The sequence below is a fragment of the Gavialis gangeticus genome, unplaced genomic scaffold (assembly GCF_001723915.1).
Source record: "Gavialis gangeticus isolate Ggan-Ray unplaced genomic scaffold, GavGan_comp1, whole genome shotgun sequence".
In the NCBI taxonomy this organism is placed as follows: Eukaryota; Metazoa; Chordata; order Crocodylia; family Gavialidae; genus Gavialis; species Gavialis gangeticus.
The window spans coordinates 749,786-764,037 of NW_017728998.1; the positions used below are offsets into that span (position 1 = coordinate 749,786).

General features: G+C 52.7%; 1 protein-coding gene across 1 annotated transcript in view; it reads right to left on the minus strand.

Moving 5' to 3' along the window:
• ZFHX3 (zinc finger homeobox 3) overlaps positions 1 to 14,252 on the minus strand; it is a 228,559-nt gene that overhangs the window by 139,661 nt on the left and 74,646 nt on the right. Inside the window, exon 2 of the mRNA XM_019505341.1 lies at positions 2,253 to 5,014. Coding sequence (XP_019360886.1) covers positions 2,253 to 4,968 — 2,716 coding nt within the window. The 5' untranslated portion in view covers positions 4,969 to 5,014. The remainder of the gene's footprint in view (positions 1 to 2,252; positions 5,015 to 14,252) is intronic.

Below are 14,252 nucleotides of genomic sequence, written 5' to 3' on the forward strand. Positions count from 1 at the left end.
TGGTTTTTCCATCACTTCCCACCCCACCAGAATGATTTCTCTGACATGTAACTTAAATTACTGCTTTGAATCAGTCTGCTCCCAACCAGGTGTCAACTGAACGGAAATGGAGCCCGCTGAACAAGCCGCGACTCTTCCACTCGGAGCCAAATCTGCTGAAAAAGGCTTGAAAAAGGCAAACCTCCTTGTCTGCTTAGATTGCAAAACAAAAACCATGTTTTTATATCTCAGCAAACAAAAATGAAGAGAAGAGGTGACAGATGACTGCAGGAGAAGGGATAAGAGGTTCAAGATGCATCCGTACAGCACAAAACCAACTGCAACAGAGCCAAAGTAAAAGATTTATCCTAATAGCTGGATTTGTGCCAAGTGCTTATTGACATGGAAAGCCCCCTCCCCTGATTCAGGCTCAAGACCTGTAGTCATCAAGTGCCTGAGTCATAAATCACTCCCCAAATAAGCTTAGATGCATTCAAGATCTCTGCATTCAGTTGGAGTCATTGAAGAATGAGACCTTAGTTAAGGTACTCCCATTTCCTCTCTTGAAAGCTTCCTTCTGGCTTTAGGCAGGTGAGCTGGGGACAGAGTTTCTCTCAGGAAATCTCAACAGCCTGGCTACCGCTAGGAACACTACAGGCAATAAGGCACAAACCAAACAAGTAGAAATTATTTCTATTGCCAACATGAGAAAAAACACTCATAGACAACATCCCGCTACCAACCTGAGAGATGCAAACCAGGACAGCAGAGGCGCATGGAAAAAAAACTGTAATTACATTCATCTAGAACTACTTGCATTTCGCTTATAACTGCTTGCACTCCTCCATATCTATATGCATATCTATTCAACTTGTTGGTGTTTTTGTCTTAAAACTTAAGCTTCTCAGACCCCTCTGCACAACAATAACTACTGCTATAGGGCACAAGAGAAGGAAAAGGGAAGAGGCATGAGCTCTCAGAGCTAGGATTACAATGCATTAGCAATAATGGACGTTGACCAAGACAACGCATCCCATTTCAATGGATGGAAAAGGTTACAAGTGGCAGAGAATATAGGAGCAAGATTAGTTCACAGGGATGCAGCTAAAGCAGATGGTTTCCTTCTGAAAATGGAGTGCTTTAGTGTAATGGGCGGAAAGGAAGCGCCGTGTCAACTCCCTTGCACTTGCCCCAGCTGCGGTGGGTTCTGCCACGCGGCCTCGTTTCATCTGGACTGGCACTGGGCAGCACAGACGTGTATGGATGCATGGGCAAATGAGTAAGTGCTCCAAGGGGAAGAGGTGGTTGCCACCCCTGTCTACCGACATGCCGCTCTAGCAGTCTAGGGGCTGACCCACCACCCCGGATATTAACTTCGTTCTCAGGTTAAGTTCCCCAGGTTAGAGACTACAACTTTACACAGTCTCGCTGCACCAACTGGTGCTGTGCACAGATACAAATTAATGTCCCATTTTCAGGCCAGGAACTTGGGTGCAAGGGGGAAATATCCATTCAATGAACATCCTGTATGGACGACAAACCCCTTCAAAAAGACAGGCTCACTCTTCTTCCCATGCACAAGTAATCTGGCCAATCCTTCTTTGCTCAACCAGTCAAGTCTGAGCATCTCGTACCTCCAACCAGCATCCAGTGGAATGGCTCCACCAACACAAAATGCGTTTTACAAACATCCTTTGCGCTTTTCCATCTCGTTTACCCTTACCAGCCAATCAGGGCAACACCTTTGTACAACTCAACTTTCCCGCAATTAAGTAACCTAACAAACACCCTCATTAACAGAGTCTGGCTGGCAAGTGCCGCACTCTCCCCAAACCCACCAATATGGGGTGATTTAAAAAGAAAACACCAACGAGCACCTCCCTCTCCAAATGAAGACAACGTGGGTGGAAGACGTCACAGAGGCCTCCTTGCTGGGGGTGTCGAAGAACACGTAATGTGTGCTGGCAGGGATTACCCACAGCATCCCTCCCAATTTCACTCTAGCCAGAGGTCTCCAAAATTCACAGGAAAGAAAAAAAAAAAAAAAGAGAGAGAAACACAAAAGGATGCTCTGAAATATCTAAAGATGAGAAAATGAGTCCAGCAGGGATGGAGCCCTACCGCACTATGCACGAATGACCTGGGAGGCTACAACTGTGGGACTGGGGAAAGGCGGCCTGCTGGACAGCATCCCACCCACCCACCGGGCTTTCTGAGACAGGAAATTGCTCCCCACACACAGACATCACATTATCAAAACACTTGAACCTCACCTAGAGATGGAGCCATAGATGCCATAGGGTTGGTCGGATCGAGCTGGAATCCGCCCATCATGAACTGTGCATCAGAGGAAGTGCTCTCCATCTTCAGGTTGGGCAGATTCATGTTTTGCGCCAGGTAGTACTGGTAAAGCTCAGCCTCAGCCGGCGAGGGCAGGCTGCCGAGGCCCAGGTGCCGGTTGTGTTGGATTTGGGACATGTTCTGCTGCAGCAGCATCATATTGTGCATGTGTTTCTCACTGGTCATGTGAATGCGAAGGTTCCTAGCTACATTGGTCTCGTAGTCGCATACCTCACACCGCCAGGTGGGTTTGGTTTTTGGTTTGGTGGGGGAGGGGGCCCCACAGGTGCTACCAATGTTTGCTGCCGCAGCCGCTGCCGCCGCCGCAGCCGCTGCCGCCGCCCCAGCGGTGTGGCTGAAGACTTGCTCTCCCCCTCCGTTCTGCAGGTTTTGCATGTTGTTGAGATGCTTGTCGGACTGCATATGAATACTGAGGTTGCCTTTGGTAGTAGTGGAGTAGTTACAGACCTCGCAACGGAAAGGCTTGTAACCACAAGTGTAGCTCTCGCCCCGTGCCAACCGTGGGTGTGGCTGCCCACTTTTGCAGTAGACACATGAGCCACCGGGCTCGGGGTGTTTCTCCTTCATGTGCGCTTCAAGTGTCTGCTGGTACTTGTAGTGCCAATTGCACTTGGGACACTTCAGCGTTTTACATGAGTTGCGAGAATGCATCATGGTCATATGGCCGCCTAGCGATCGTGAGGAGCCCAGGACAGTGTCACACTTGGGGCACTCCACACCACTCCCCGAGGGGCACTCCCCACCCCCAAGCTCACAGAGGGGGCCAGCATGCTGGTGATGGGAGATGTAGCTCCCGTCGTCGCCCTCTGCACTCTCATTTGGTTCTGGTGCTGTGGCATTGTCTTTATTGGCACTTTCATCGATAAAGTCCAACCTCCTGCCACCCTCCGCCACACTGGCTCCACCACCCTCACTGTTAAAGCTTAAATGATTCCTCCTGCTTGCACCATCAAAGACAAAGGAAGAAGCAGAATTAGAACTAGTAGAAGCTGTGCCCCGGGACAGGGTCTGAAGCACATTAGGCATTAAGGGAGAGTTAGAAATGCTTTGGTTTGAGAGAGCAAGGTCCTTTTTGCTGCTGCTACCTGCCACAGCCCCAGACTCTTCATGGGGCCTGTCCTCCAGTTCGTCCTCCAACTCGCTCGGAAACAGTCCTTTGCAACCCTCATCATCATCTTCCTCTTCCTCCTCTTCCTCCTCCTCCTCCTCCTCCACATCCTCCTCTTCGTCCTCCTCCACCTCCTCAGCTGGCTCTGCCTTTTCCGAGAGGCTATCCTGGTCACCCATTTCTTGCTTCTCACTCTCTGCTACCCCAGGGTCCTTTCCCTCTGAGGATTTGGTAGGACTGGAAGCCAGTGGGCCCAGGGGGACTGAGGTAATTGGGGTCTTCAGAGCCGAGCTGGTCAGCCCACCAAGGTTCAAGAGGGCACCAGGCGCCAAGATGCCTGACTGTGGCTGCTCTGCTCCACCGGCAGTCCCGGCCTGGAGAGCCTCTTCACCTTCCATTCGAATGCCACTGAATTTACCGTAAAAACTGTGTCCAGGGCCTATGAGGTTAGCTGTGGAAACTAAAGGGTGTTGAAAGGTTTTGTTTTTTGGTTCCAGAAAACTTACAAGGGGCTCCTTGTCTTTGCCTATCCCTTGGATGATAGCGGAGATGTTCTTATTGCTAAGAATTTTCCGCTCCTCCTCACTTAGAGTCATTCGATGGTCATGCACTGCATGGGTCACAAATGAGCGGACATACCCAAAGGACAGCTTGCACAAGAAACACATCAGGATGGGCTTCCTCTTCCCATAGAGTACAAAGCCATCAAATTTGGACAGGTCCACATTGTTGGGAACATCTTTGGATACACAGGAACTTTTGGCAGAACCGTCGCTGTTCAGGTAATCCTTGTTGCTTTTGTGTCGCACATCGAAAACGCGGAAGCTGTGCAGGACGGGGCTGATGCCCGTCAGGGCTGAGGTATTCGGGAAGGACTGGTCTGAGCCCTCAAACCATTTCCCGAAGGATGAGGCTATGTGGAAAGTATTAATGATCTGTGGGTAGACGGGGGCAGCAGAGGAGGGTTCCCCTTGCTTGCCCCCCGCATTGGGTAGAGAGTTCATAAAGAGCGAAGGGAGAGCCCCACTGCTGTTGCCATTGCCACTGCTACAGGCTCCCCCGCTTTGGATCAACTGGCTGACGCTTTCGACAATGTATGCCGAGCCATCTGGCTGGTAGACGATTTCACCAGCCAGGTTCTCCACATCACTCTCCTCGTCCCCCTCCTCACTGGTGTCGCTCCCACTCTCCTCCTTTAGCGGAGGCGGTGGGCGGGCACTGGGGCAATGGTGCTCCATGTAGGTCTGTAAACTGGCGAAGGAGGCTGAGCATTCGTTGCAGCTGACCTCTTTGCTTGTGGACTCCGTATTGGGGCCAGCTGAGTTGGTGCTGTCTGGGATGCGCTCATTAAAGGGGGCCCTCAGGCTGTCCAGGGGCCCGTGGTTTTCCGTTGCGGACTGCTCCATAGTACTGGGTTTGTCAGGGAGGTGGGTGCTGTTAAGTTCAGTCCATTGCTGGTGCTGAGGGATGCTACACCCATTGTCCTTCCCAGAGATGACAGGCGAGTCACAGCCTTCCATGGTAAGGCCTGCATGGAGCTTTCATTGCACCCAGTACGGCTTGGACCTGAAAGGCAAACAGAAGGGGGGAGAAAGAAAGAATCAGAAAGGCGAGCAAGTCAGCGAGAAGGCACAGCCCGCACAGAACGGTCATCATCCCGCGCGGGCCGGGGTCTGCAGGACAGCGAGCGGCTCACTAACAAGCTCCTGAAGCGCAGGGCTGGCTTAAAGCAATGAGGGTAAGGCCGAAGAACGAAGCCAGCGAAACCACCGAGCACGCCCGGTCGAGGGAGCATTGCAACCCGTCCGTCACGAGGAGGAAGAGGAGGGGGCCATGCCCCTCTTTTTGCCACTCGCTACAGAAGTCAGAAAAGCATGAGACTCCTGAAGAGACTGGAGAGGAGCACGGTGGCGTGCGTCTAACACCCTACTGAAGACGGTAGTTGCAGCGTTTCACCCCAAACAGCTGAGAGCCCTTAAAAAATATTAACATAAGCATTTCAAGCCAGAAGAGCCTTTGGAGAGAAGCCTCGAGCCAGCTCCGTTGCAGATTTTAGCAGGGAGCCCCTGGGACCCCGTTTCCGGCTCCCTCCAGCACCCCGTCATTCAGAAATGGGGCTGGATCACTGCTAAGCCAATGACTCAAATGCACCTTGCTGACTGGGATAAGTCTCCTTCCATGCAGACACACTGCTGCCTGCCCTTTACCTTCTTTACATGTTTAGCTGGCAACTCAAGTTCAACACGGCCGAAACTGTGCTCACGACGGCCCCCGGCCTCTCTCCGTTAGTCCCAGCTGTGTTCGATTCTGCCCTCCCTCCAGACCCGCAGATCCAGGAGGTATAAAGAAAGCTTCCTGCACCTTCTTGGCAACACTGAGACCTGGTCTTTCTGCTACGTACAAAGCCCAAACTCTTCCAGGTCCTCAGTGCCCCATAACTCTGCTATCACAACTTCTTCCTTTCGGTGTACTATGCCAGCCTGGTCACTTGAGCACGGAAGTCACCTTCCTACCACATGAGCCATTTCATCCCCATGCCCCTCTGCATCCCTCCCCAGATTTCCCTCCCCTCCCTTAGCAAACATGAGCTATTTGGTCGTGATATTTAAGGTCCTTCATGGACTGTTTTGTTCCTGCACCTCTTGCAGAGGAACACAACCATCAACGCCCTACCTCTGAGTCAAGACCGCCAGGCATGATTTCCCTTTCAGAACTGTCCCTTTCCACCAAGCCCCTTCATGCTTCTCCCTCAGCACCCTGTAAAGACCCTTAAGACCAATGCATTACCCCAGCTCCCTCCTTGAGACCCACCAAAGGTACAATGTCTAAAGAACACCCTGGCAGGGCATCCCCGTTGTGAGCTGTGATCACCGATTAGTTCCCCAAGAACAACAGTCTTGCTGGTTCCTCGTGCTCCCGGTTTCCTGCGTTACACACTTTCTTGTGCTCTACTTTGATAGTCAGCTCTTTGGGGCAGGCGATACCTTTATGGTACTTACAGGCATAAAGAGACCAGCCACGACTAGGCTCTGTAGGCACTACCACACTATAACCACCACCAACCACTAATAATGGATTGCAAAGTACTGGGAGTTTGCTGAATGATACAGATAGCAAAAAAAAAAGAGAGAGAGTTGTGGGTAGGACCTGTACAGACAGACGACCTCCCATTGTCTCTTTCCCCCTTCCTCTCCCCTCCGCCCAGGGAGATGCACGCTTCCTCTCTATACAGCATTGGTACTACACCAGTGGAAATACAGCGGTCTCTTTAAAATCATCTCATTGCCAAAAACCACAGAAATCAGAGCTCAAAAACCCAAGGGAGATGCTTCTACCATTGCAGGATTTTTCCCTACAGTGCATATTCTGTGGACTAGTCCAGCCTAGTTGAAAACTAGAGTACTGCCATGTCTACCATTTTGGGAGACTATCATCTCAAAGTCCTTCTTCAAATTCTTCCTTATCAGGAGTTCTTGCTGGTGGTCAATGCCTTTTTTTTTTTTTTTTTTTTTCCCATTTCTTAGTAATATACCATTGTTCCTAATTAAGTCTCATTGCGTCAACCTAAGTAACACATTTATATCCATGTAATTGTTTTCAATGGTCACAGATCCTTGGCCTATGATGTTCCTCCCTCTAATTAGTCAATAGTTTTCTACTTGTGTGGAGTCCCAAACTGAACACGAACCTGGTCTGGTCATGCTGGACCGTCCAGAGGAGTTCAGCTTCACTGATCTATAGATACAATGCTTGCTGAAATACAATCCAGTATTGCATTTGCCTTTTCTGCAGCCCTCTTACTTTGACCGCCACTCTAATTAGCCACATGCTACCGTGTGTTGGTCTCTTTCAACACTGACTAATCAGTGCTTTGATGATTAAAAGTGCTATTTAAATGCTAAGTGTTATAATCAGAGTTTTAAAATTCACCTGACATCTTCTAGCCTGAGTTATGAACCTAGTAGCCGTGATGCAAAAACAACCATGCAGCCATGGCCTTCCAAAGACTCAAGTCTGCAACTGAAAGGAGTACTGAAACAGCCCCCGCCACCATCTCATCCTGGGGGGAGCACACTGTATTGAAAAGCACCACTGTCAACGCACTTTCTAGTCAAGATATCTTTACGTGGCCCTTGGTGGCAGAAGGAAAAACTCCGAGATGCCTACGAAACGTGACAACCCGCACCGCTATTCCAGCGTCTGCGCGCCACCAGAACGAAACTCGCCGGGTCTGATCTACATCGACGTCAGCGACCGCGAGCCGCACTGCCCCGCAGGCACCTGGCCCGTCCGTGCTGTGCTGCGCCGCGCCTGGGACAAGCCGGAATAAAAGCAGAGACCACGGAGCTGCCCAACTTCACCCTCGTGGCTCCAACCTTAACGAAGGCTCAAAAATTAAATTATCCTGAAGTAGAAACTTGGAAAGGCACCTGCCACAGGCAGATAGCTCCTCACCCCGGGAAGCAGAGTTTTAACGCTGCGACTAGAATGACCTGCACCTACCAGACTCAGCCCAATAAATATTTGGGTCTGCTGGCCCTCTTCCCAGACCGATTCCTGTTGGCTCTGTGCGAGGTGCTTAGTCAGCCCTGAACACCTGACATGCTGCTTTTGTTCACGTTACTTCTGCTGCATGGATTGAAAATGGATGAGGCTCCCAGCCAAACCGACAGGAGCCCAAGTTGTCTGCACATGAAAAAATCAAGACAAACTAATAGAAACCCAAACCAAATCCCGCATCCCCTTCAGGCAGCGACTGCTCGTTTCCTTGAGAAAGCAGCTCTCTTCTGGGAATGCGCATCTAGGCTGGAAAGCGCAGCAGAAGACAGTCGCACCTTCCTCCCAGAAAGCTAGCCGCCCCTACTCACGTGGGAATCAACTCCTTGCAACTAAAAATGACGGTGCACAAGAAACTCGCTCCGTTTGTAACCTCTTAAGCATGAACAAGTGATGTGTCTCATTTACGCACTATTATTCATTTACACAAAGGCCAAAACAACAGGGATAGTCCCAAGCCTGGAGAATGCAACAGGCTCCCAGGAACCGCGCTGCCCCGCTCCGCAGCGGGCAGTCGACGTGGCGCTGTCGCGGGGACCGCACCTGAGCGGGGAAGGATGCCTGATTGACAGTTGGGCCAAGAGGGTTAGCAGAGCCGATGGGGCGGGAGGGTTAACAGCCTGATTGTAAAATCAATGTCATAAATGCTTGGTAAGTTACAGGAACATGCGGGAAGAGGAGGCCACGATTGATAAAGGACTGCGGCTTTGATGCTGCACTGGGGACTTGTTTATTGACAGGAAAGCCAATCTCCTCTCCAAGCCAGGCCAGGCCAGAGAAACCTGCAAGCGTTTACCAATTAATTGGTGGGCTTTTCTGCCTCTGTGTTGCTCTAACAACTCTTCCCCTACCCAACAAGTTAAGCAGCGAAGGAAATGCTGCTTTCAAGAACTTTGCTTTCCTCCTCCACGTCCTGAAACTCAGAAGCCATCTCTGGCAAGCAAACCTTCGCCTGCCAGCACTGCTTCCAGCAGCCCCGGGACAGATTTCAGTCCTCTGCTGCCGAGTTTCCTTGCTCACCTTCAGGACACGAGCAACTCTGCCCAGCAGGGCCGAGGCAGGAAAACAGGAAGATCCACTTCCCCGTGCATGCAAACTGCCGACACCGACCCCTTAGTGCGAGGACTCAAATATTCTGGTTCAAGCAAACCCGGCAGTAATGGGGACTGCTGGTTCATCAGTGCGATGCTAACGTCTTGCCTCTTTCTTCCACCCGGCCCCACAAAGTTTAACATCCTCCGACTGGCTCAGCGCAGGGGCAGCACGTAGTTGAGGACAGGCAGATCCTTTCTGCATCCAGCACTTCCCCATCCTCTTCCCATCTCTCCCTCCTTTCTCTCTGTTTATCAGCCAGTCAATAAGAAAAGGTAGTTCTTACTTAAAGGAGGCAGAAGTCAACTCGTCAGGTCGATCAGCACTGTCTGTAAACATGGTTTCCCGTAAAATCAATGAACTTCAGTCATAGAGAGAACAGTCTGAGAACCCAAAGCCTCCACGTGCACACGCGCAGCAGCGAGCCGGAGGGAAAAGCTCTCCTTCAGTCGCTCCGCCGGCCTCTTCTCCACCACCTCGACCGTCCGTCGGACGTCTGCCGTCCCCAGCTCCGTTTCAGCTCTAAATGCTTTTCCACCCCCTGCGTCTCTGCCTTTACCTCCGTCTCCAGGCACCTCAAGCACGGATCTGGGCCCCTTTTCACCAGGCTTGCCCAATCCCAGATCCTGGGACCGAGGAATGACGGGGTGGTATCTTCACCCCCGGAGCAGCACTCTGCTTAGGACTAAGCTGCATTCACATGGGAGGCACGCGAGCAAGATGTTACAACAAGCCATCCCGACTACGTTCCTCCAGAGTCCCCACTAAGCCCAGCTGTCTCTTTTGCAGCCAAAACGCACAGCGTCAACCCCAGCTTCCGCTGGAAGGTCCCCTGCACAACGCTGGCCACCTCCGGGATTGCCAGGACGAGTCCCCTTGGCCCAGCACGGCGCTTGGCTCCGGGCTGGACCCGCGCGCTCCCACGCCCCGCAAGGGCCGAGCCTGCACCAGTGAGGGGAGGCAGGGGGAGAAGGGGGGTCCTGCTGTTGCCCAGACTTCCCGAGAATTAAATACGAACAGCCGTGCTGTGTAATTTTAAATTGTTAATTAGCACAGGGTTAATTAGGCGGCCCTTTCACAAGAGGCTGTTTGGCAGTAAACCAAGACTCAAAGCAATGAGGAGGGAGGAAAACAAAAGGAGAAGGAGACAGTGAGAAACTGTTCCTGTGCTAATGACCGGCACGGCACCAGGGAAAGGGGGAGCGAGGGCCGAGTAAGAGACAGCGGCAGATGCTGCGGCTGTGCCCCTGGCAGGCGCCCGGACGTGCTGCCCCTACCCGAGTGCCCGGGGCAGCCCGACCTCCGCGGGGCACGCCGGCCAGCCCCGCGCCCTGCCGTCGCCCCATCTGCCCAGCTTCCGACGCCCACTCCATGCCTCGGTGCCGGAGAAAAACACGGCCTGCGGCAAACGCGCCTATGGGCAGCAACAGCTCTTGAGTGCTCTCCATTGTGGGAAGTTATGTAAGCCCGGCTTTAACTTTGTAAATATGCACCTCGCTGTTAGGCCAAGAAGCACTCTATAAATCAATAGAGCAAATGTGTACTGCAAGAGTGCCCTGAATTAGCATCCAGCCTTAACACACCTGTCAGCTGGACCCAGAGTGCCGTGCTCTGAAAGTTGGGCAGCCCTGGAGCTGTACCAAGGCGCTCTGAGCACACCGGCACCGGCAGGGGAGGAGGGAAGGGCGCGCGAAGCGTCACATCCGAGGTGCCAGTATTGAGGGAGACTCTTCCAAGGCAGCGCTCGCTCTTCCTGCAAACAGGTGGGGGGAGGGAGGGGCATCTACTATGCCCCCAAAATCGTACACGTGCAAGCGTGGGCACCCCTGAGCCCAGGAGCCTCCCATACAATCTCCTAGCACTGCTGTGGGGCTCCCAAAACCCGGCTGCGCTTGTGCTGACCTCTGGCACTGGAAAAATCCCCGATTCCCACAAACGCTAAGGGGACAGCAGTGCACGCCACGACAGGGCGTGAAGAGCAGGTGTCAGGAAACAGATGCAAAGAACGAAGCGTTTGCCAAGACACCACACGACCACCTACAGCAGCGGGAAACTCGTGGACCCCAGGGCAGGCAGGCAGCAGACCACATCCTTTGCCAGGGGAGGGCACGTTCCAGCGTGAAAGACCTTGCGACATTTTGGGGAAAGCCAACGTCTTTCATCAGCTTGGTGCAATCTGCCCAGCAAAAGTCCTCGGATCCGAGCAGCACCTCCCACTGTGTGACGAGACGTGGGACGTGCGCCGCCGAGATGTGGATGATTCGGAAGTCCCTTCTGTCCCCTGCGCATGCCAGTGCGGAGGGCAGTCTGCCCACACCACTGAAAGCCCTGTCCCGGCCTGCGCTGACCAAACAGATGCTGGACTGGTGGCAACTGGGAGCCGCCAGATAGCTCGTTGGAGAGGAAAGAGGGGAAGGGGAGAGTGCCAAGCCAGACTCCTCCAGAATCCCAGCTCCAGCCCCATCACTCCAGTCCGTATTGGGACAACAGCCTTCACCTGCTGCAAGTTCAGTCTTGTAACCAGGGGGGCAAAGCTGCACTGCAGAGCTGAAGCTTTGGGCTCTGTGCCCTACTGAGGCTGGGTTACACATGTGCATAACAGCATTTGTTTTCACTTTTCCTGTGTTGCCTGAAAGGAAAAAATTATGCACAGAAAGATGTCCAGACTGGTTATTTAGGCTGCAAGGCCAAGCACTCTTCCTTTACAAGTCTGGCCCAGGCAGCTTAAATACTGTCCTCTTGTGCAAACGCACGTTTCGCTCCAATTCCAGGAACCGGCTGATTTTTGTTTGTGGGACCCCTGCCTCAATGCACAGGACAGGTAAAACAAGGATGCACGAGCAGGCTGTCACTATGACATTCCTATGGCAGATTTTATTCAAACAAGTAATGGGAGGTTGGTGTCTCGCCCAGGAGGCACTCTCGTTTAACTCCCAGAATCGGCCGAAACGCTGGCGGTTCAGGCTACACAACCTCATGCAACCTCTACTCTCAATTCCTAGCTTCACCAGGTGCCGTCTTTCCTACGTACTAGAGAAGGGACAATCCAGGTCTTCACTCCTCACAAGATAGGCTGGAGAGGCTGGCAGGTATTCTTACTGTTCAAGTGAAAATGGAGGAATTCACAACGTGCCTTGGAAAACGGGGATAAAGACGGTGCTTAGAGACCAAAATGTATCACTACTTGTGAAGGATACAAGGGGCATACGTGTGCCAAAGGGGTTTCCACCATTTCCTTACGTTGGCTCTCTAGCACTCGTACTAAGCGCTTCCAAACGAGGAAACAAACCAGCCATCTCGTTTATTCACCGAGAGGAGAGAAACTCGTTTCACATGACAGAGTCTCTTCCCCAAAGTGCCCCAAGGATCAGACAAGGCAAGAGACGCTTCCCGCTGCCCTTAAGGGACAAAAGGACGAGCGAGCGCAGTCCAGGGGCCAACGTGCCTCTTAAGCGCTGGCTGGCTGGTCGTGTCCCTGCCCCGTGCCAAGCAGGACCGACACAGCTGCTCGCCCAAAGTTACGGACACACTGGTGTTTGTCTTTACTGACAATCCAAAGAGCAAAAGCAAACCCTAATCGGGGATGCTTCCTTCCTACCCTTCACTGCTCCACAAGTTTCCCTGCACACTTCTCTGTGCCAGGCTGTCATTCCAAGTGGCCAAACAGCCCCTTAAATCCAGGGTGGCATTAGCAATCTCTGCTCGCCCCACCGAGTCGAATCGGCATTGCTCTTCAGCAGCTCAGCACTGGCTGACGACAGCCTGGCCTCCCCGTGGCAGCGTCCCCCTTTCACGAACCAGCCTGCTGCCCATCCAGACGTCGGAAACCACAGGCTTCCCGGGAGCTTTCTGTGTCCAGCCACGTTCTGCGGGAGACCTGCCAGCCAGTGCCAGAGGGCACCAGGCACTGGGAGAGGAGGCCATGAAAGACTGCCTGAGGAAAGGAAAGGCTCGCAACAGGCACCTCCAAAGCGTTTTTCTCCTTGCAGCAGGAAGAAAGCCATGTCGCGGGTTTGCCGTGGGCAGCTGGCTCTGGCACAGGGCTCCAGAACTGGCACGCTGACAATACAAACAAGTGTTGCCCTGTGCATGCTCATTAATGGGGCAGGACACGCAACCGGGCTCACATGCATAGGCACAGCCAGTCCCTCTGATCTTCACGGCATCATTAGCATAAACAGCTTTCCAAGCTGCAGGAAGCAAAGAAATGCTAAACACAACAGGACTGGAAGCTGTGGGGCTCAGGGGCTGGCAAGGAAATAGGAGAAAGGGTCCCCACTTGAATAGTTGGGCCACGCACAGCCCTTGCACGGCATCTCTGCCCCTCGCAGACCGACCGAAGCAGGGGTCAGCAACCTCTGGCCCGCACGCTGGAGCCAGGACATCCGTGGCACGAGGTGGCAGGGACAGAGGGAGGCAGCACTGGCAGCTGGGTCCCAAGCGGCAGCCTGAGGCTGGGCAGAGGTTGCCAAAGCCTGAACCGGAGCATAGGGAAGCTCAAATGCAGCTCCTCGTTCTCATCAAGCTTTTGGTATTAACTTTGGCCCGATATTTGCTGAACCTTTAACCCAGCGATTACACCACGCAAAAATCAACTCGCAGCCCTCTGAGACACAAATGACCTAGAACTTGTGCCAAAGGGGGCCTGACAAAAAGCTGGCAGTTATGTGCATTTATGCCCCGCAGAAAACAGGCGTTTTGGTGAAAGCAGCAAATGAAGGTCAATCACACTTCTCTACAAAACAGAAAATAAGGCAGCTGGGGTTTAAAAGTGACACGCATCATCCAGGCTCGCAGGACCTGGCACTTGTTCAGAAAGCTGCACTGAGGGACTCGGCGCGCACACGTTTCCGTGTTGCTTTCCACCCACAGCCTGCACATGGCAGGATCCTACAGTTGCAGAAATGGCCCCTTTGCCCCAAAATCCAAGCCTTTACTTCCAGCCCTCTCTCAGAGGTATCCTTGCCAGCACGAACCAAGCACAATTCACCACCACATGGCAGACCCAGGTTGGAAAATCAACTTGAAGAAGTAACTAAGAGGAAGAAATCATTGCACTTGCACTTCTTGGGCCCTGCAAAGTCTGCAGTTCCACACCCGCGTCTCTCGGCATATTCCCCACGCGCCGAGGCCTCGACCCTCCCATTACAGAATT